General features: G+C 42.7%; 1 protein-coding gene across 5 annotated transcripts in view; it reads left to right on the top strand.

Annotated features, from left to right (window-relative positions):
• Positions 1-11,797, top strand: part of Adamts20 (a disintegrin-like and metallopeptidase (reprolysin type) with thrombospondin type 1 motif, 20) — a 163,761-nt gene extending 151,964 nt beyond the window's left edge. For 2 of the 5 annotated variants that reach the window (XR_001781517.1, XM_006520863.3), the window contains 3 exons: positions 25-116; positions 6,797-6,901; positions 9,722-11,797. Coding sequence is in view for 4 of the 5 variants with exons in the window: in XM_006520863.3 (XP_006520926.1) it covers positions 25-116; positions 6,797-6,901; positions 9,722-9,811 (287 nt within the window). In the remaining variant the exon portion in view is untranslated. The remainder of the gene's footprint in view (positions 1-24; positions 117-6,796; positions 6,902-9,721) is intronic. The other 3 variants (XM_011245594.3, XM_017316581.2, NM_177431.5) reach the window with 2 other exon arrangements.
• Positions 11,798-20,863: the final 9,066 nt, after the last annotated feature.

Raw genomic sequence — 20,863 nt, 5'->3', positions numbered from 1 at the left:
TATTATTTTTCATTTTTTTTACAGCTGCAGATCTTCTTTTTTCCCAGACACTATCTGGAAAGGCAGTTCCATTTGCTACAGCTGGGGACTGCTACAGCGCTGCCAGATGCCCACAGGTACCTCATACGTATTTTGTTACTCATTTGCTTCAGAATGAAAAATTCAATATTTCCTCTCATTCGTTTTCTTGAGCAGAACATTTCATGACACATTAAAAAAAAACTAGATATCCAAAGCTTTCAGTATGCACTTACTTTAAGCATTATTAAGTCAACTGATGGAGAACCACTTTAGCCAATATTAAGTTCATCTCAAAGATTCAAGAGCAAGACCTAGAACTTGCTCAAATCCTCTTTCCATGACACGCCATCATTTTAATCTTTCAACCTGGCCCCTGGGAATGAGCAGATGCACGAGGAAAGGTAAACAAACAGACCATGAGCATGTGTTGTTTATTTGCTGATGGTAACACTGGTTCCTTGGGTGCGTGTTTCTCAAAGGACCATGTGTGGAGGATGGACTTTCAGGGAGGTGGCACTGGAAGGTGTTGTCAAACCTTAAAAGATGATGGGGTGTCCTAAAGGGCACTGTAGAATCCCACTGCTCCGTTCTCTACGGGATGCCTAGGTTGTGATGTGGGGTTTGCTGGACACACATGTCTGTGGCCATCTGGCACCCTTGCCAGAAGTTTAAACAAGCAGGACTACCCAGTCCTGTACTTGAACCTACATCTACGTATGTTTATCAATAGCCCCTTGAGATTGGATAACCTATCTCGGGACTGGTCCTTATATTGGGACAGTCACTAAGTGTTTGTGGCTCTTCATCTAGGTAGAGACTCCCTCCATGATGGTGTTGCCATTATACAGCTCTGATTTCATGGTTGTGTATATAAAAGACTATCTCACAGAAGACATCCTGGCCCTCTGGGTCTTACAATCTGGTCCCTCTTTCAAGATGCTTCTGGGTTTGTAGGGTGGTGGTGGTATTGTAGATGTATTAACTGAGGGTGGACAGTTAGCTGTTGTCTACCAATTTTGGCCACATTCTGACCAACTGTGAATTCCCATAATGCCTTTTGTCTGCTGTATAGATGAAGCTTCCTTGGTGATGGGGAGAGCTGCACTTATAATATATTGCTTTTTCTGGCATCTTAAGGTGGGAAATTATCGATTTGAGGTTTTCTTCCATTTAATGCTTTTATAGCTATAAGTTCTAAGTATTTGCTTTGCTGTATCTAAGGATTTTTGCATTTGTATATCTATTTTATTCATACTAAAACATTTTCTATTATCATGGGATCATTAACTGTTCCTACCTAGATGTAACAGATTTTCCTAAATAAAAAATTTTCTGTTTGCTGTATAACTTTAGCATGGTTTTCAGAATCCTATGTTTAAATGATGATCATGACTCATAATTTTCAACAGTTATTGCTAGACAGTGACCGTAGGTTCATTAACCTGCAATTCTATAAAAAAAAAATTTCTTTTGATTACACACACACACACACACACACACACACACACACACACACACGTTTGCATGAAGTGTATTGGTTTGTGATATATTCACACATGTATGTTCACATGTATAGGCTATTCACATGTATGTCAGGTATTCTGCTTCATCATGCTCTGCATTAATCCATTGAGACAAGGGTCTCTCACTAACCCTGGAGCTAGGCTGGGAGCCAGAATGCCTCAGTGGCCCTACTGTCTCTGCCTCCCCTCATGCTGAGGTTAACGGTGTGCTTGGCCCATGCTTGGCTTTTTAACATGGGTGATGGGATCCGAACTCAGTTCCTCATGCTCGTATAGCAGAGACCACATTTATCCACTGAGCCATTTCTCCAGACTTTCTGTCTATAGTGCTGGAAGCAGACAACTTTGCAGAAGAACTCTGTGTCCTCATTCAGTCACTGAAGCTGCTTAGGAACACTCAAGTCCATGTTTCCTCCTCCTCCTCCCCTCCTGCTCCTTTTCCTCCTTCTCTTCTCCTCCTCCTATTCCTCCTCCTCCTCTCCTCCTCCTCTTCCCCTCCCCTCCCCCTCCTCCTCTCCCCTCCTCCTCCTCCTTTTCCTCCTTCCCTTTCCCCTCCTCCTCTCCCCTCCTCCTCCTATCCCTCTCCTCCTCCTCGTCTCCCCTCCTCCTCCTCCACTCCTCCTCCTTTTCCTCCTTCTCCTCTCCTCCTCCTCTTCCTCTTCCTCCTCCCCTCCTCCTCCTCTTCCCCTCCCCCTCCCCTCCTCCTCTCCCCTCCTCCTCCTTTTCCTCCTTTCTCTTCCCCCCCTCCTCTCCCCTCCTCCTCCTATGTCTCCCCTCCTCCTCCCCCCTCCTCCTCCTTTTCCTTCTTTTCCTCCTCCTCTTCCTCCTCCCCCTGCTCCTCCTTCTCTGTTTTCTCCTCTCTTCATGTGGTGATAGATGGTTACTTCCTAGAATGGACTCCTTTCAATTCTCTCCCCAGAACTTCCCTTCCCTTTGAGATCATCTTCCTGTCAAACACCTTGTCTGTGTGTTCAGTCAGACACATTCTCTGAAGTCAAGGATGTGTGATCTAAAATGTCCTATCCTTCTGAATGATGTTTGCCATAACACATGGCTGCTTTTTATTGATGGCACTGTCCTTTTGACCTTCTCGCATGGAGATTAGTTCTCCAATGGCCAATCCATGTCAGGATGAATGAGCTTTTTTTTTAACAACCTCTTTCCTTTTAACTCTGCCATCTGCTCGTATATTTGATATCATGAGATATATGAACAGTTCGGTGATTTGAGTCCTTCCAAAGACTGCTGTTCGGAAAGATTGCCAAACTCTGGAAATCTGGTCCTTGTCTTTCATTTGATTTAGTTCTGCTCAGTGAGAGATATCAGCAAACTTCAAAGGAGACTGGTATTCATGGAAACCACACAGTTATCAAGTAGAATCAAAATTCTTCTTATCTCATCAAAGAAGTCTCCCTGTAGGAAGCAAGAGAGAGAATTATTATAAACAAGAAATTTCTTGATGAGCATGAGGCAGGAATGAGAAGATTTATGTAATCAGACTTTGATACGATGGTTATTTCCTTTTCCTTCTAATACCTTTCTCTCACAAATATCTTAAGGAAATTATGCAGCCATAAAGCATGTAACCTCAGTTCATAGTTAGATAGACAGATCCTCCCGGTCAACAACCTCTGTCAGAACCTTTAGCTGGTCAGTGCAGGAGCAGCAGGAAGATGGTTTTCTGCCATCAGGGTACAATGCCCCCCCCCACGTGGTTCTGAATATTTTTTGAAACGCAGAACTTTGTGCCAAAATTAGATCGTGCTGGGCACAGACAGATGCTGTTGAAAGGAGCAGTGTCACCCATACTCAGTCTGTATTTGTCTGCCCCAGGCTACAGTTACCAAAAATACAAAGTGCCCAGGATTTTGGGCGATGTTCTGTTGAATGTATAAACCAGATTCTGTGTTTAGTTACATGACATTTGCATGAATACCTTCCAGATGCTCAGTGTCACAGAGAGAACGTCTCCTGTTGTTTGGGACTCATCAAAACCACATCCTCTGTGTCTGCATGTGACCGGGTACCCCAGGATATGAATGCTAAAAAGAGCACAAACACATATGGCGTTCTTTAGAGAAAATAAACTTTACCACATTGAACGTGAGACGAGTCAGGGAGTGTTATGCGATTTGGGAATACATATGTCAAGTGGGAGGTGGATGTTCCCAAAGAGTCCTGGTACGGGCCTTGTTTCCTGTCCTTTTATTAATATTTGGTTGCCAGAGTTGTTGGAGAAGTGAGCAGATTCCAGTACGGCCGGTGGATCAAGCCAGTACCTCTTGTCGATACGTGTTGTTTCCAGGCGTTGGAAATTATGATTTATGCACACACATACAGGTGTTTGAATATATTTCCATTTCTCTAAGCCAAATCCTTAGGGCCTTTGTTGCAGATTCTTTGGTACACACTGTAGAGGGGAGCTGCGCCATTTTGTTTTTCTACCAGCAAAGATGAACATGCTTGCTGCTTGGATGCATCCTTGCCAGCATTTGGTCTTGTTAGGTTTGCTTTCATTTGCTTGTTTGCTTTCGTATTAGTGGTGTCTGCTATTGTTTTTGTTTTGTTTTGTTTTGTTTTCACATTTTTGCAGTGCATAATGATGCTAAGTACCTTTCCTGGAGTTATTGCTCATTGTGTATTTGGCTGAATGATGTAAATGCTCATGCCTACATCCTTGTTCGATACCAAGTTTGTTTTCCTATTGGTGAATATCAAGAGTCTGGATACACAAAGGTCTTTCACCAGAAGTGACATTTGCAAATATTCCATTTTTTCTATCAACCATCATTTCATTCATTCAAGTATCTATCAGAGTGAAAGTGTTTCATTTATTTTAATGAAATCAGATGCCTTGCGTCTTACAGATTGTTGAGCTATGAGATCAAACGCAAAATTACAAAGATTGTCTCCATTTTAAAATACTTTCTTTCTACATGTCAGCACTCCTCTGTATCTATCCTAAGACTCATGTTGGGTTAATCTTGACTTGGAGCCTGGGGTGGGAGGGCTCCACATACAGATGCCTCATTGATTTAACACACTGTGGTAGGACAGCAGTGTTGTCTTTACCCTCTAGCACTGTGGTCCCCAGCCCTTCCTAATGCTGCAATCCTTTAATACAGTTCCTCATGCTGTGGTGACCCCCAATCATAAAATTATTTCGTTGCCACTCCATAACTGGAATTCTGCTACTGTTATGGATAGTAATGTAAATATCTATGTTTTCTGATGGTCTTAAGCAATCCCTGTAAAAGGGCCATTCTACCCCATAAGGGTGGTGACCCACAGGTTGAGAACCTGTTCTAGCATCACAGTTGTGGCCACTCCCTAGAACCTGAGCACCCGAGTGCTTCACTAATGCACTGAAGCAATAGCATTCCCTAGAGGCTCAGCTGTTACGGAGCTAGACATGGCCCAAAGATCTAGAAACTCTGTCACCTCCATAAGGATGCATCCAGAATGCCGAATAGCTGTAAGTTTGGAATAGATGCAGTGTCTCATGTTCCAGATAATGGGAGCTTGACTAAACCTCAGCCTTCAGACCAAAGATCCTCAGTGCTCCCCCACCTGGAACTGGAGTAGCCCAGGATCCTGGCTGCTGAGAGGCACTCGCCTATCTATAGGGTAAAGTCTTCATTGCCTTGCTGGCCTCCCTCAAAGTCCATGTCTCATGTATCCTGATCGAAGCATCCTTCCAGCCCTAGCTGCCTTTACAAAGGCTGGGATACGGCTACATCTCACCTTCCTGGGGACTAGAGTCACAAGTCTGTGGTGCCTTATTCTTTGGAGTCTGAGCTCCACTTAGTGATCATAAATCATAAAGAACTTCACTTTAAAACAATGTGCCTTCCTGGTCCCGAGTCTTCCTTCCCTTGGCCTAAGCCTTTGGAAAATTTATTCTTCCTCAGAGCCTTATTAGGATCAGAGGCACAGCTACGACCCAACCTGTGCTTTCTTAGTTTCTCAAAGAAGTTCATCTCAGCGTAGTGTGAGAACTACAGCTACCCATGCACTGGTGTGATTGAAAGTGAATCTACACCTGTCCCTCAGTGCAGGGATGCACACACCTCCCTGCCCGAATGTCCAGGTCTGGAGCAGCAGCGAGAGTCTCGGTCCTGAGTCTCACTGATGCCCCAGCTGCTGGTGGGTAGAGTGAGACCCAGTACTGACAGAGGAATCCCCTTCTATAAAAAACACGAGGCGATTCCCCAAAACCTTTACCCGATGCATTCAGCCTTATTGAAACCACCACAGACACTAACCCCTGAGACCTGTAGCCTTGCTGGTGTTCATCACAGCTGAAAAGACATCCCAGAGTCTACTCAAGACTTCTCCAGATTCACTCCTGCTGGCTCTTTCTCCCATGGCCCTTTGGTGTATAGGAGCACAGAATAGACACACAGACCAAGCCTTTGGAGGACATAAATCATAAAGAGTTTCTGTGTAAAGCAATGATTTGATATGCATATAATTTCACTACTAAAGATGAACATAGATGTGTGTGCTGATGAGATAGATGGTGTGCTTGTCTGTTTTACTTAAAGAATAAGACATGATGTCACCTCGGTCACTTAATTTCCCAACCGGCATATGTTCCAAGCTTATTACTAACAAAGGTAACCTGAGCTATTTTGACATTAAAAATACTTCTTGCGCAACGTGGGCCTCTAGGGAACACACCACAATGTGTAAGTGATGTGCCACTAGAGTCTGCACATCCTGTGGGGTCTCAGTGTCACTACATCCTGTGGGGTCTTAAAAAGATGACCACAGGGGGAAAGTTCAGCAGGTTTTGAGCTCTCAGTAAGGGAGTAGTGCTCTTTACAGGAGGGAGGAGTCACGATTAGGAGAGATTCCAGGAAATAAATCAAACGGATGTAGCGCGCCAAACAAACTATCAAAAAGTAGTCAAAACTTGAATAAAAAGAAATGGTAAAGTTGGGCACATCTTAATCCCCCTGAACACTCCTCCATCAAGGACTCACCAGCTGTGACAGGCCCCTTGGCTCTAGGTGCCACAGACTCCAGGCCTGACAGACTTGCTTTGACATCACAGTGTAGTAACTCCGATTGTACCTGCAATTGAGAAGACCTATTTGTCAGTTAAGTTCTTTCACTGAATCGTTTTCTTTAAGTCAAGTTGGGTCAGCTTTCTTCACCCGTTTTGAGAATCACTTGAGCCATTTGATGTTTCCAGGCAAGAACAGTCTTAAATATTTTATGTATTCATTCTTTTTCTCGCCATGCAGGGGCAGTTCAGCATCAACTTAGCAGGAACTGGGATGAAGATATCCAACACAGCAAAGTGGCTCGCTCAGGGGAGGTATGCCTCTGTCATCATCCACAGGTCCCAAGTAAGTCCTGTAGAACTAAAGTGCCTGGAAATCGCTTCTATGCTATGGACTAGCACTAAAGTCCCCAACCTCAGAGGCAAATACATATGAGAACAGTGACTAGAAACCTACAGTATATTGTGAATATGCTGCATACAAATGGGTATATGTGCATACACACACACACAAACACATGAGCATGAATCTCAGATTTGGACCTTATGACTGAACATGCATGCATGTTCTTAAAGATAGTGATATAACTGTATCAGGCCCAATAGCATAGACTGAGGCAAAAAGACCTGCAAGTTCAAGGCCAGTTCAATCTGGAGTGGATTCAAGGTCAGCCTGGGCAGTTTAATGGGACTTTTTCTCAAATGGAAATATAAAGAAGACTGAAGCTGTAGATCAGTGGTCGAGCATCCATCTAGCTTGGAACACTGGCTCCAAGGTTCAACTCCCCAGTATGGCAAAACTCCAAACAAACAAACAAAACTCCAAACAGAGATTTAGGGTCTCATATTTTTAAATGATGGTTCAATTTGGGGTTTATTTATCTCCTTACTTTGGTTTAGTGAAGGGGTTATTAAACAGAGTCACTTAACAAATATTCTCAAAATGATGATATAGATGATGAGATAGATGGTGTGCTTGTCTGTTTTCCTTAAAGAGTAAGACATGATGTCACCTCAGTCACTTAATTTCTCAATCAGCATACATTCAAAGCTAATTACTAAAAAAGTAACTGAACTTTTTTTGACATAAAAATACTTCTTGTGCGATGTGCGCCTCTAGGAAACACACACCATAATGTGTAAGTGTTTTCAGCAATTAGGGATATCTATGCGGCACTCATATCTCCTTGCCTATCTTTATCTAGAAAACACTGCTATTTTGCCCGTAGGAATGGCTGTATGGGGAGAGAGGGGTGGCTCAGTCAGTAGAGTGCCTTCCACCCGAGCATGAGGGCCTGAGCCTGCATCTATGACCCCTGTACTACAGGGGAGGAGTGAAGAAAGGTGGCTCCATGGAACTCATTAGCTAGATCAGTGAGCCCACTTCCAATGAGAGACCCTGTCTCAATCAATAGCATTGAAATCTATTGAAGAAGGCACCTGATGTTCACCTCTGGTCTCCACATGTACTCACACGTGTGTCTACATGCGGGTCAGCATACACAGATCTCCAAACCCACATGAGCACATAGACATATAGCATACATATACACAAATATTAATCATGTTATATGATGTTTCTAAACAATGAAGGACAAACTTGAAGTAGATCATAATACATTCACATCAATCTATTAAAAACCTAAATAAACTAAATATATACCCAGAGAGCCATTTATTTTGAAAGCCTACCATTTGAAAGTCTACCCATACTATAGAAATAATAACTATTAAAATAATTTAAGTACTAATTTAAACACAGTGCATAGACCCTATTTGGGAAAGTGAGCATGGGTCTTGAGTAGTCTCATTTATGTTGTTTGTAAATCAGCCCTCCCCAACCTTCACCCTCTCCAGTGTTTTCTTTATTTTGGTAAATATGGTTTTGTAACATTCCAATGAAAACAAATATTTATGGACAAAATACAATATTCTTGTGTGATACTCTTAAAACATTTTGTTTCTGAGGAATACAAAATTTATGTTTAAATTATTATAAATGTAGCGAACTTAATGAAATACCCTGGCTTCCACGTATCCAGCTCTTAAATATATTTTGCTTGGATATAAAGAACGCTAAAGTCACAGAAGGATAGTATTATTTTGTGAAATCTTTCATTTTTTTTTCTATTTTTTATAGCTTCTAAAATTTAGTTACTTATTTAATTGTGGAGAATCTTATGTGTTAAGTTAAGAACGTTCCTGACAGCAGCGTTTGAAGTCTGATACCCAGGATAAAACCTAGATTCATGAAAGCCAAGCATAATTGCGGAAATGCAAACATATTCATGTTCCATAAGATGCAATGAGCTGAGCTTCCCACTCTAACAGCCTAGGAAAAGAAAAATCCACAAAACGGAGTTTTCCTTCTCATTTCCTCTGTTAGCCAGGGTCCTCTGCCCACCGAGGGCTTCTGATCACAGCCTTCTTCTGTCTCACAGAGTCACAAACACCAGTCTTCTCCACCCTTCCGTTCTTCTCTGGATTAAAAACAATTTATGTCTCTAAGGAAAATGACCAGAGTTAAACGTGTTGGGTATAAGAAAAGTATATGTTACTGTTTTTGATGTTTGTATGTAAAATGAAGGCAGCACGGAGCACCTGCCCCTCCCCCTTCTGCCCTCCTCCCTCAGACTATCAGCTTGAGCCTACTTCCGGTTTTAGTCCCATTCTGATCTTGACGTCTGCCCTCTGCCCCTTTGTTTCTGTCCCCATCACACCAATTTCTGCGATTCTCCATGCTGTGTTTCAAACGCATGACTGAGCCCATCGAGAAAGACACAGGCGACTCACATATCTTCATGACCTAGTTTCTAGAATATCCTACTGGTGGAGTCTACTATTTATAATCGCGTGCTCATTAGAGGTTTTATTTTAATAAGCTCACCGATACCCGTAAATATTCAGGTGAAAAATATGTGTGCTGAGATGCAGTGTGTAAAGCCTACCACGGTTTGCTTGGCACGAACAGCAGCTGGTATCAACCGTAGGCTGTCCAGTCCCTTTGGACCCGCACATGACCTTGACTGGACAGCAGCTCTTAACAGGGATCCTTGGTTGGGACTCAATCAGCGTTATTCAAAGCAGGTGCTTTTTCTGGGTTGTGCACAGTTGCCAGCTTGTATAAAATTCTCCTGTGTTTTCCACTTCTTTACGCTGCTTCCAGGACGGAACCAAAGTCTACGGCAGATGCGGAGGGTTCTGTGGAAAGTGCATTCCTCACATGGCTACGGGGCTCTCAATTCAAGTACTGTGAACGTCCAAGGCTTGGAAGGACCGTGAAGGGGGATTGCTCTGTGAAAACACAGGCGTCGGTGCTCCTCTCTCACCCCTGGCTTCCCGAGACTTCCATATTCAAACCTTTCTTTGGGTGCTCATTGGGGTTTCAGACCACTTCATGTTTATAGGTTTTAAAGAGGAACTTAACGGACATCCCACTCCAATCAGGCTCACTCTTAAACATCATAATTTATTATAGGGAATACAAGCAAAACGTTTGAATGGATTATACCAAGAAAATATTGCTGGTCAAAGCTTGGACTGTTAAACAGACATACAAAATACATCTCCAATCAGCTTCCTACGTTACAGCGAAGTGTTATTGTGATTGTTAAAATGGAGAAAATAAGAATCAGTGAATATGAAATTAATAATTATATCAAATAAGCATATTCTTTTTTCTGATATGATTTTGATTCATTGTCTTATTCTTTTTTCTTTAATTTTATCTATGGATTTTGGTGCTTCAATAAAAATGGTTCTAAAATATAATACGTTTTTCCTTAAAAAGTTGTGCTTATGTTAAGTATTAAATAGAAAACTTTGTGGCAAACAGAGAAGACAGATGTTGGGATTTGAGTTTTAAGGCCTACCTCTATTTACGTATGAGCAGTATATTGTTTTTATAATGTTTGTGTGCCATTATGCCTTTATAACTCATATATGTAACTACCCTTAAAACCTATTTTCTTAACGTGAAATACCTTTTTTGCTAGCCAGATAGAAAGACGGAGGTTCTTAAAATTCTGATGATCCAAAGTTTTGATTCTGTTTTCCTGACCCCTCCCCTACTTCAAAATAATTCACTAGAGATTATGTGGTGGGGGTGGGGTTCTCTAGAACAAAAGTTCTCAACCTGTGAGTCTCAACCCCTTGGGGATCTAATGACCCTTCCACAGGAGTCACCTATGACCATTGGAAAGCACGGGTATTTACATTACTATTCATAACAGTAGCAAAATTAAAGTTATGGATTAGCAACAAAATAATTTTATAGTTGGGGGTCAATACAGCATAAGTGGCTGTTTTTAAAGAGTCACAGTATTAGGAAGGTTGAGAGCCATTGTTCTAAAGGAACAGGGTAGATAACACTATTAAAGGGGTTTATTGGATTGGATTATACAGTCTAAATTCTCCAATAATAATTGTCTTTACACTGGAGAGCTGGATGCCATAGCTGTCTCAATCGGGTACTAAACAGCCTTAGCTTGCCAGAGCGGAGCGATGCCAGAGCGGTGATGGCAGAGCCATGATGCTGGTCTTCAGTCCATGTGGGAAAGCTGAAAAGCTGAAGTCAGAGGGAAATGACGACGGTCTAGTCAGCGTGCGCACCCACAAGACAGTAAAAGAAGCAGGAAAAGAGCAAAGGCTTGCTCTCCCACAGTTAGGGCGCGTCTTCTTCACAGTGGACCTAACGGGACAGTCCTGCACAGGTGCCCAGACGGCCTGCTTAGTGGACACGTTCAGATCCTGCTGCGCTGAAGATCAGTGGTAACCATCACGGAGAAGCTCAGCTCCTGTCTACTGGGGCGTTCTCAAACATGAGTGAATTTAAAAATTTGCCACTATAGACAGATTCTCAGGAATTAAGGGATTATTTTTCATGTGCGTAACTTAATTGTGTGTTATACGCTGATAGGATTTTAAAAAGCAAAATAATAAATATTTTCCCATGCCGGCCTGCCCTATAAACAAAAACATGGGATTTGCTAATTCATTTCAACAGTAAATATCAGTGTACTAGTTTTACCTTCAAGGTGTTTTTCTCCCAAATATTTGCTAGAGATGTAAAAGGCGCCAGAGGAAGTCGGTGCGCATGCGGTCAAACACTTGCAGAACTCTGAATCAGAGGGGAGATTATGCAAATCGGTCAGGCATTAAGTCAGAATGTCTAATGTTTCCCATTAAATGTTTCATCTGTTATTAAAGCCGTGTAATTTATAAACATCTAAATAAAAACGTATTTGTGTGTCGCTGGTAACCTCGTTTACATGTGTAAGGGGTCCCTGATTCACGAAGAATGATACGCCAGACTTAACTCGCATATGCAACAGCAAAGAGCAGCACTATTCTGCAGAGAACCTGCATGGGGTGGGGCAGCTTCTACAGCTCCTGATTGGCTGCCCATGGCTCTGGTTAAGTGGTGGAGAAGTTTTTACAGCTCCTGATTGGTTGCTTGAGAGGTTGGCGCAGACTGGGTGGTGGGACTGCTTCCTGATTGGCTGCCCGTGTGGGATGGTATTTTTCTGGAATTGACTTGTTTTGGACTTTTCCAGTGCTGGGAAACAGAAACCCCAAACTTCCAGTTTGCAGCCTGTCATGGAGTCAGTCTGGCTCTGGCTAGCAGTCCTCTCACATGCTCCTCACACAGTCAAAAAGGACCCGCACTGAAATCTCAGGGAAATTACACGATCTTCCTCAGATCAAGAGGTCAAATACCGGGAAGTAGGTGGTGTGTACAGTACTTTGCCAAGGCAGGGAGCAGATACTTAGGACAGAGCTGTCCATTCTCAACTTCCTTACGGATGACCGAAGTACACTCTAGAGGAGTTAAACCAGTTATAACTGTCAAGGGCTGGGGTATGGCTCAGTGGTAGTCTCTTTTCCTACAGTTCATGAGGTCAAGGAAGAAAACAATGACAATTGGCAGGGCATTAAAATATTACCCTTTTCACGTGTGCAGTAACATACAATTTCCCCTCTAAATTTATATTTATCTCATTACTAGAAAATATGGGAACCCTTTTGTGTGTCTGAGTCCCTTGTATGTGTATGTGTGTGTAGATATGAAGTCTCTTTCTGAATATATATATTCAGATATATACACATATATCTTACTGTGTAGCCAAGGCTGGCCTGAAGTTCATGATAGTTATCGCTCTAGTTGGCAGCACGAACCTGGGAGAGTGGAGCCTAAAAGGAGTAAAGTCTCATTAATAGCCAAGTTTATTTAAGGCATCAGACGATTTGTATTCTGAGGGTTAAGCAAGATCTAAGGCAAAGGTCACATGAGTTTAGGTTGCTCTACAGTCATGTGGCCAGCCTGTGCTTGGAAACACCAGCTAAGTAACAATGGTACCTATCTTAGTCAGGGTTTCTATTCCTGCACAAAACATCATGACCAACAATCAAGTTGTGGAGGAAAGGATTTATTCAGCTTACACGTCCACAGTGCTGTTCATCACCAAAGGAAGTCAGGACAGGAACTCACACAGGGCAGGGACTTGGATGCAGGAGTTGATGCAGAGGCCATGGAAGAGTGCTGCTTACTGGCTTGCTTCCCCCAGCTTGTTCAGCTTGCTTTCTTATAGAACCTAAGACTACCAGCCCAGGGATGGCATCACCCGCAATGGGCCCTCCCCCTTGATCACTAATTGAGAAAAGGCCTTACAGCTGTATCTCAGAAGCATTTCCTCAAGGGAGGCTCCTTTCTCTGTGATAACTCCAGCTTGTGTCAAGTTGATACACAGAACCAGCCAGCTCAGTCCCTGTAATCATAAGTAAAGCCACTCTAACTTACACCCGGTGGGGGGGGGGGGGGCACAGAGGCACATTCTCAAAACAACCCACGTTCTGGAGAGATAGAAGTCACAAAACTTTTCGTCTCCATTTTCTTGGAGTTTCCTCACGAGCACTCTCAAGTCTGACATAGCCTCGCTTGTGAGCCGTGTTCCGACCATGATCGTCTTGCCTCTGCTGTGCCAGGGCTGCTGTGACTATGTGCGCCACTCCTGGAAGTCTGAATGCACACACATGGGTTTTACTGTGTTGTTTTGACATTTGAAACAGGGTCTCGCTGTGTATGGTAGGCAGTGCTCACACTCTGGCACATCGACATCCCCACTGCTGGGGTTCCAAGGACGGAGCACACACCGGGAGTTGCATTAGGAATTTGTCGTTGGAGTGCTTGGTGGCTCTAATCAGAATCTGAATGAGAAAACAGAGAAGACCAGTTGGAAGCTGGCGCTGCCAGTCTCCTGGCTGGTTTGTTGTTTTGTTTTGCCTTCTCCCTTTCCTGCATATTTCAAAGCATTACTGCTTTGCCCAAATGTTTTGATTTCCTTCTGTCCCAGAGTCTCAACAGACAGCATTATTTTTGTTCTGAAACCAATCTCTTCAGCATCCTGCATCTTTTTCTACCTCTCCTCTTGCCCAGTCTCTGATCAAAAAGACAAAAAGAAGACTTCTAAATAAAAGTGAACTGCATGCACACCCTCATACTATATAATTCTCACCGTGTTTTTACAGGGCACCATCATCTTCCCAGACCAAAAAAAAAAAAAAGGGCTTTTTTGTTGTTGTTTTGTTTTGTTTTTGTTTGTTTTAGTTTTTGGTTCGGCTCTGTCCTTGGCTTGAGGACAACTCCATATTAACCTTAAGTACCACCAGAGACGTTACTCTACAGTGACGACATCGCCACCTGCTGGCCACTCGTGGTCATGCTGCTGGAGGACTTGGAAGGCTGCCAAGGTCTACTTTTGCTGGAGTTTCTGTCACAGTTCTGCACAGTTCGTTTCCAGGCATCATTGTCCGGTCTCTATGTCCAGACAAAAACCCATATCTATGTCACGACCACGAGCATGTCTTTCTTTTACAGCTCGGATGTTGGAATGGTCTTAATACTATCAAATATTGCCTGACCAGAAGCAAATAAAGAATTTATTTTTGGTGTGGTAAGTTTTTTTCTGATGCCTTTATTCCGTAAAGAGAACTAAGTTGGAGCACAGGCAGAGGTGTTTCAGACCAGCATGCAGCTGTAGGGAAGAAGGTACATTAAGCAAGCCGACAACTTGTTTCTTAAGAGTTGAAGCAGGGGTTTGAAGTAATAAGCTCTAAGGTGTCTTTCACCGAATGAGTAGGTCCTTCTTGCCTGGTGTGTGGGCTGGCTGAGTTGATGAATACGGTTAGTATTAGTATGCACAGAGGGGAGGGAAAAACCCACTCTGGGAGTGGCACAGCCAATCAGCTCATTTCTACTTTGTTATAACAGAAAAGCTGTTCAATGTACAGATGTTAAAACAGAGACATAGCACACTTTTTTTAATCTATTGTTTCTGAGGCAAGGAAGCCTCATTTCTCGAGTATGGTCTGTAACCTACTGGCCTGAACCTCCATGTTCTAAGTTGTAGAGTGAATAGATGGTATGTAGCCCCGCTTACTTTCCTGACAGAAAAGGTACAGAGTTAAGAGAGCTATTTTTATAGGAGCATGTTTTTGTTATTTGAAGGTGTCAAATTAGCTATCTGATCTTTTTTAAAAAAAAATTAGAAAACACTTTGGAAAGTATTTCGGTGAGGAGGGCTCCAAGCTCCAGCTCTCTTTACAGACATCATTTTAAGGTGTCAATAGTACCTATTTCATTTTGTTTTGCCTCAAGCATTAATGTGTAAAACCCTGGAAGTATGTCAGAAACCAACACGTTTTCATATATGTTACCTAAGCCATTTGGCATCATGACCTATGACGTTGGGTAACAAGTAGTGAACTGATCTTAAAGCCTAAAATCATTTCATGGGTAAGGCAGATGGAGCCCAGGCCGCAGCCTTGGTGGAACGGCTTTCTGCTGTGATGACCATGACAGGTCACTTTGAGCTGTCTGGTGCTCTCATCTCTGCACAGCCCCACTGCTCCTGATCTGTTCTGAATCAGGAGTCGCTCTTCACCTTAGGAAGTATTAGCCAGCTTGTGAATTAGATCCTGAGATTCGTCTCATTTATCATGTCTGCCCCTTCTGGCTTTATCTTCTGATTTTCCTTCCTGAATATCCACTCCTTTTTATTGTTAACCTCTCTCGTTTTCACATGCCACACAATTAATGTCATAGGACGGTCTGCGTCGTCACCACTTTGCACAGACAGCATGGTTAACACTTTCTATGAGGCCTCATCAAACATGTAACCCAGATGGAAGGAAAGATGGTCTCAGTGTGGCATGGCAATTAAGGTGCCAGCCAAACTGGCACACAGCCAACTTCCAGAGTTCCAGCAGCAGGAAGCCAGCCTCAAAGGCAGCCTCTCTCCTACTTCCTCTTTTAGTGTTACCTCTTAATTTTGGCTCTTCTTCATATCATTTCATAAAACTGGACATTGAAAGGAACCCTATTTTGCTTTGACAGAATTAAATAAACACAATAATGATTTTTCTATACCAGTGCCAAAGATGACAGATTTGAGCAAACATGCCAGGATGCTTCTACTTGCACTGAGGGTGGTGGGCAGGAATCATCCCAGACATTTCCTGCTTATCTGTCGGCCTCCCTCCAAAAACTCTTAATACGGGTCTCCTGGTAATCACTTCTAATCTGTCAACGTTGGCAGATTGTAGGATGTTTGTATGCTTCCTCCAAATAAGTCCTAGATAGCTAGAGAGAACTGAATCTCCTAGTGCCTAGACTTATGACCCAACCGGATATGGAAAGAGAATTCCCAAACTTCTTTATTAAATAAAAGACCAATTAGGACCCAAGAATGGTGGAATGAGTTGACATTCTCCTGTTACACAGAATATACTGGGATTTGAGGAGGAACAAGATAAAAAGTTGCACCAGAAAGGAATTTGCATGAAATGTACAACAAAGACAATCTAGTGCCTTGCTAGATGCATTCCTGAAGGGATGCCCTCTTTCACCTTGGTGCTCAGCTCAGGTCTCTTCTTACGTTCCACAAATGCCTCATTTTTATCTCGTGTTTCCCAGTAGAAAGTCTGAGAATATCAGGTTCCTTCTGCATGCCCCTTGTGCGGTGGACACGGGCAATTGACTCACCTCCACCAGCTGGAACCTGTGTCGTAACTGTAGTCACAAGTTCGCACATATTACATTGAGGCAGCGTGGTCCTCACTAGTGACAGATGGTGCATGGGTGATGGCTCCACCCTGGGCCCAGAGGAAGCCGCAGGAACTTCAGAGGCAGCACAACACATCCATCAAGCAAGCAGTATTCCGAACCACAGCTGATATGGCAGCAAGCCACTGTTTCCAGGGTTAGAGCGAGTTGGGTCCCTTTTCTCTGATTCTAACCAGATCAGCTTTATTTTTTCTTCTTCTTCCTATTTTGGAAGAATATTACAAATGTACTTAATCTCGTGTTTTAAGTAAATAAAGGTATGTTTGGGATTACACCTCTGATTGGTGGCATCAGACATGACAAACAGTATGCTTTATATGTGTAAATCAACGACACCTTTTTACACAGTTTTTGAGGATTTCATACAAGCAGATTATGTATTTTGACCTAGGTCACCCTACTCCCTTCCCTTCAGCTTCCCCTCTAGTCACTTATAACTACTCTCCTCTCCCAACTTCATGTATGTGCTCTTTCTTTAAAAGAAGCAGAAGCAGGAGGAGGAGGGGGAGGGGGAGGGGGAGGGGGAGGGGAAGAAAGAAAGAAAGAAAGAAAGAAAGAAAGAGAAAGAGAGAGAGGGAGGAAGGAAGGAAGGAAGGAAGGAAGGAAGGAAGGAAGGAAGGAAGGAAGGAAGGGAGGGAGGGAAAGAAAGCAAAACCAAAACCAAACAAAAAGACTATTGAATGTACTTTGTCTTCACAGCGTAAGCGTGTAGTAGTTAATGATCCTGGGTAAATGGTGCCAGCAGGAGCTTACAGTGATTGGTCATCTTCCAGCCACACTAAGGAAGCAGAGTAACTCACACTTAGCTAGTTTCCTCTGTTAGCGCAGAGTAGGACATCCACCCAGGGAACAGAGTGGCCTCCCTTCAGGATGGGTCTTCCATATTCTATTAACTCAATTAGGTAATTAATCATGGGCTAAGTAATTTCTCACAGAGCTTTGCCACCTGGATGATTCCAGATCTTGTCAACTTGATATTCAACGCTACCCACCATAGATGTCAGCTATGAGAAATATAAAAGTAAATAAATAAGAATAAAAAGGAAAAACAAAAACAAAAATTTACACGTAAGTGTTTTAACTTTTCAGTTTAATTTATCAATCTGATGTATTCATTTTATATGATCTGAAGGTATAGATACCTTTAGAAAAGAGAAAGCAAGATGGAAGAAAATGAAAGGAAATGAATAAAATAAATGCTTATTGGAATATGAGATACAAATGCAGGAGGGCCATTTTAAATGTTCAACATGCTTAGACACCTGGGAAATGCACATTATCATCACTTAACCTGGTAAGAATGTCTAAGACCAAATAATAAATGATAACAAATGCTAGTGGGAATGAGAGTAAGGAGAGCACTTATTCACTGCCAGCGGAGGGGGGCGCACTGCACAGCCACTGTGGAGGTGTGCCTTAGTTAGGGTTTTACTGCTGTAAGCAGACACCATGACCAAGGCAAGTCTTATAAAGGACATTTTTTTTAATTATTTATTTATTTTATGTGAGTACACTGTAGCTGTCTTCAGGCACACCAGAAGAGGGTGTCAGATCGCATTACAGATGGCCATGAGCCACCATGTGGTTGCAGGGAATTGAACTCAGGACCTCTGAAAGAGTAGTCAGTGCTCTTAACTGCTGAGTCATCTAAGGACAACATTTAATTGGGGTTGGCTTCCAGGTTCAGAGGTTGAGTCCATTATCATCAAGGTGGAAGCATGGCAGCATCTAGGCAGGGATGGTGCAGGAGGAGCTGAGAGTTCTACATCTTCACCTGAAGGCTGCTAGTGGAAGACTGACTCCCAGGCAGCTGGGGTAAGGATCTTAAAGTCTACACTCATGTCGACACACCTACAACAACAGGGCCACACCTTCTAATAGTGCCACTCCCTGGGCCAAGCATATACAAACCATGACAAGGTTCCTCAAAAGCTAGAAAGAGGTCTACCATAGGATCCGGGCAAACCATTCTTGGACTTCATACACAACTATAGAAATACCTACTGATCGTGCTCATTGCTGCTTTACTTGTAATAGCCAGGAAGTAAAAGTTAAAAGCCCAGATGTGCATTTAATAGATATTGATGGGTAAATAACGAGATGCGGTATATTGACACAGTAGAATATTAGTCAGACTTTAAGAAGGTTTTAACAGACTGCAGACAAATGGATAGAACTGGGAAGGATCCTTCAGAGTGAGGTAACCCAGACCAGAAAGACAAATGCTGCATGTTTTCTCCCATCTGTGAACGTTTGCTTTGAATATTCAGATATGTATGTTTCATTCGGAATATCCATAGAGGTCAAGTAATTCATAAAGGATGGTGAGAGCAAATCTGTCAAACAATGGGGGATAGGACACAGTGAGAGAAAGGATTACAGGGTGGGGACCTACATGAGCTCCTTCCTGTTCTTACTTTAATTATGTATGTATGTAATTTATATATAATTAATCAATTATTTAATATATGTGAATATATATATATATATATATATATATATATATATATATATATATATATATATAGTAGCTGTCTTCAGACACACCAGAAGAGGGCATTGGAGCCCATTACAGATGGTTGTGAGCCACCATGTGGTTGCTGAGTATTGAACTCAGGACCTCTGGGAGAGCAGTCAGTGCTCTTAACCACTGAGCCATCTCTCAGCGGTTAAGGGGAAGGGTTAAATTGAGAGGGATGATGGGAAGGCAAGGTAAAGAAAGAACTATGAGGAGGGATAAGGAACAACAAAAACCTTTCAAAAGCCAGATGGCTTCCTAAAATACACGCATATACACATGTAGAAAGCATTTAAATGCAGTTACTTCCATTTTGGCCACTGTTCTACTGTTGTGAATAAAACACCAAGGCAATTCTTATAAAAGAAAGAATCTGACAGCAGCTGGAGAAGGTCAGTCCATTGTTATCACGGCGGGGAGCAGGATGACATGCATGGTACTGGAGCACTAGCAGGGAGTTTTACCTCCTGATCCACGGGCAGGAGGCACAGCAAGAGACTGGGCCTGGTGTGGGCCTTTGAAACATCAAAGCCCTCTCCTAAGGGACACACAAAAGACCACACTACCCCAACAAGGCCACATCTCCTAATCTTTTCCAATGGTTCACCTACTAGGAACCAAGCATACAAGTATATGAGCCTATGGGTGTCAATCTCATTGAAGCCACCACCATGCTAAAACAGGTCACAATGATCCCATTGGATACCACTGGCTTTCAAATGAAAAGCTCAGTGCCATGAATATGTGGCCCCTTTTGGGGTTCTAGACCACTGAGATCTCAAAAAGAATCCCAACCCCATGCCAGGCCCAGATGGTGGTGGTGCATGCCTTTAATCCTAGCACTTAGAAGGCAGACACAGTCAGATCTCTGAGTTCAAGGCCAGCCTGGTTTACAGAGCAAGTTTCAAACAGCCAAGGTTGCACAAAGAAATCCTGTCTTGGGAAAACAATTAAATAACAACAACAACCAAAACCCCAAACCCATACATCATAGGCTATTTTGCTAATGCTCTTGGTTATCTTACAGAACTTGACAATAAGTCCCTATTGTCAAAGACATCATGTACTTGAGTCATAGAACATGAGGGAACTACACCTGTATTCATGGGGAAGCTTTGACTCTGTTAGCTAACGATTTTAGTGCTGGCAGTACTATGCACCATGCACGCCGCCAGAGGTATCATCAACATATCACAAACCTGTAAACCACATTAATGTCTTTCTTGACTAGATAAGCCCACTGATATACTAGTGGTATGAACATTATGGGCGTAACAAACCACTAGCTCTAAAAGGAGTTAAGACTTGTTTCAAAAGATGAACCTCATACATGATGCCACTATCAGGCCAAGAACTTGTATCCAAGAGAGCTCATAGTCCTTAGGGGAGAGCCTGGATTCTGCTACATGGACATGCAATAAACTTATTCCTTATGACTGATTATCATACCAGTGCATTAGTGCATTTCTCAACCCTCATCTGAGGGGCTTTCTACAGTAGACCCTACTGAAACAAGTGTGATGCTGTTGTCCATCATGGGGAACAGGTGCTGCCCAGGAGTTTCCTGGCTCTACCTTAGATCTCCTAGCAATAGGTGCACGGGTGTTCTGAGAGATGAGATGTAAAGGTTAGTCAAAGGAACATGATTAACAAGATGAAGGTGAGTC

The sequence above is a fragment of the Mus musculus genome, chromosome 15 (genome assembly GCF_000001635.26).
Source record: "Mus musculus strain C57BL/6J chromosome 15, GRCm38.p6 C57BL/6J".
NCBI lineage: Eukaryota > Metazoa > Chordata > Mammalia > Rodentia > Muridae > Mus > Mus musculus.
This window is presented reverse-complemented; position numbering and strand designations above follow the sequence as displayed.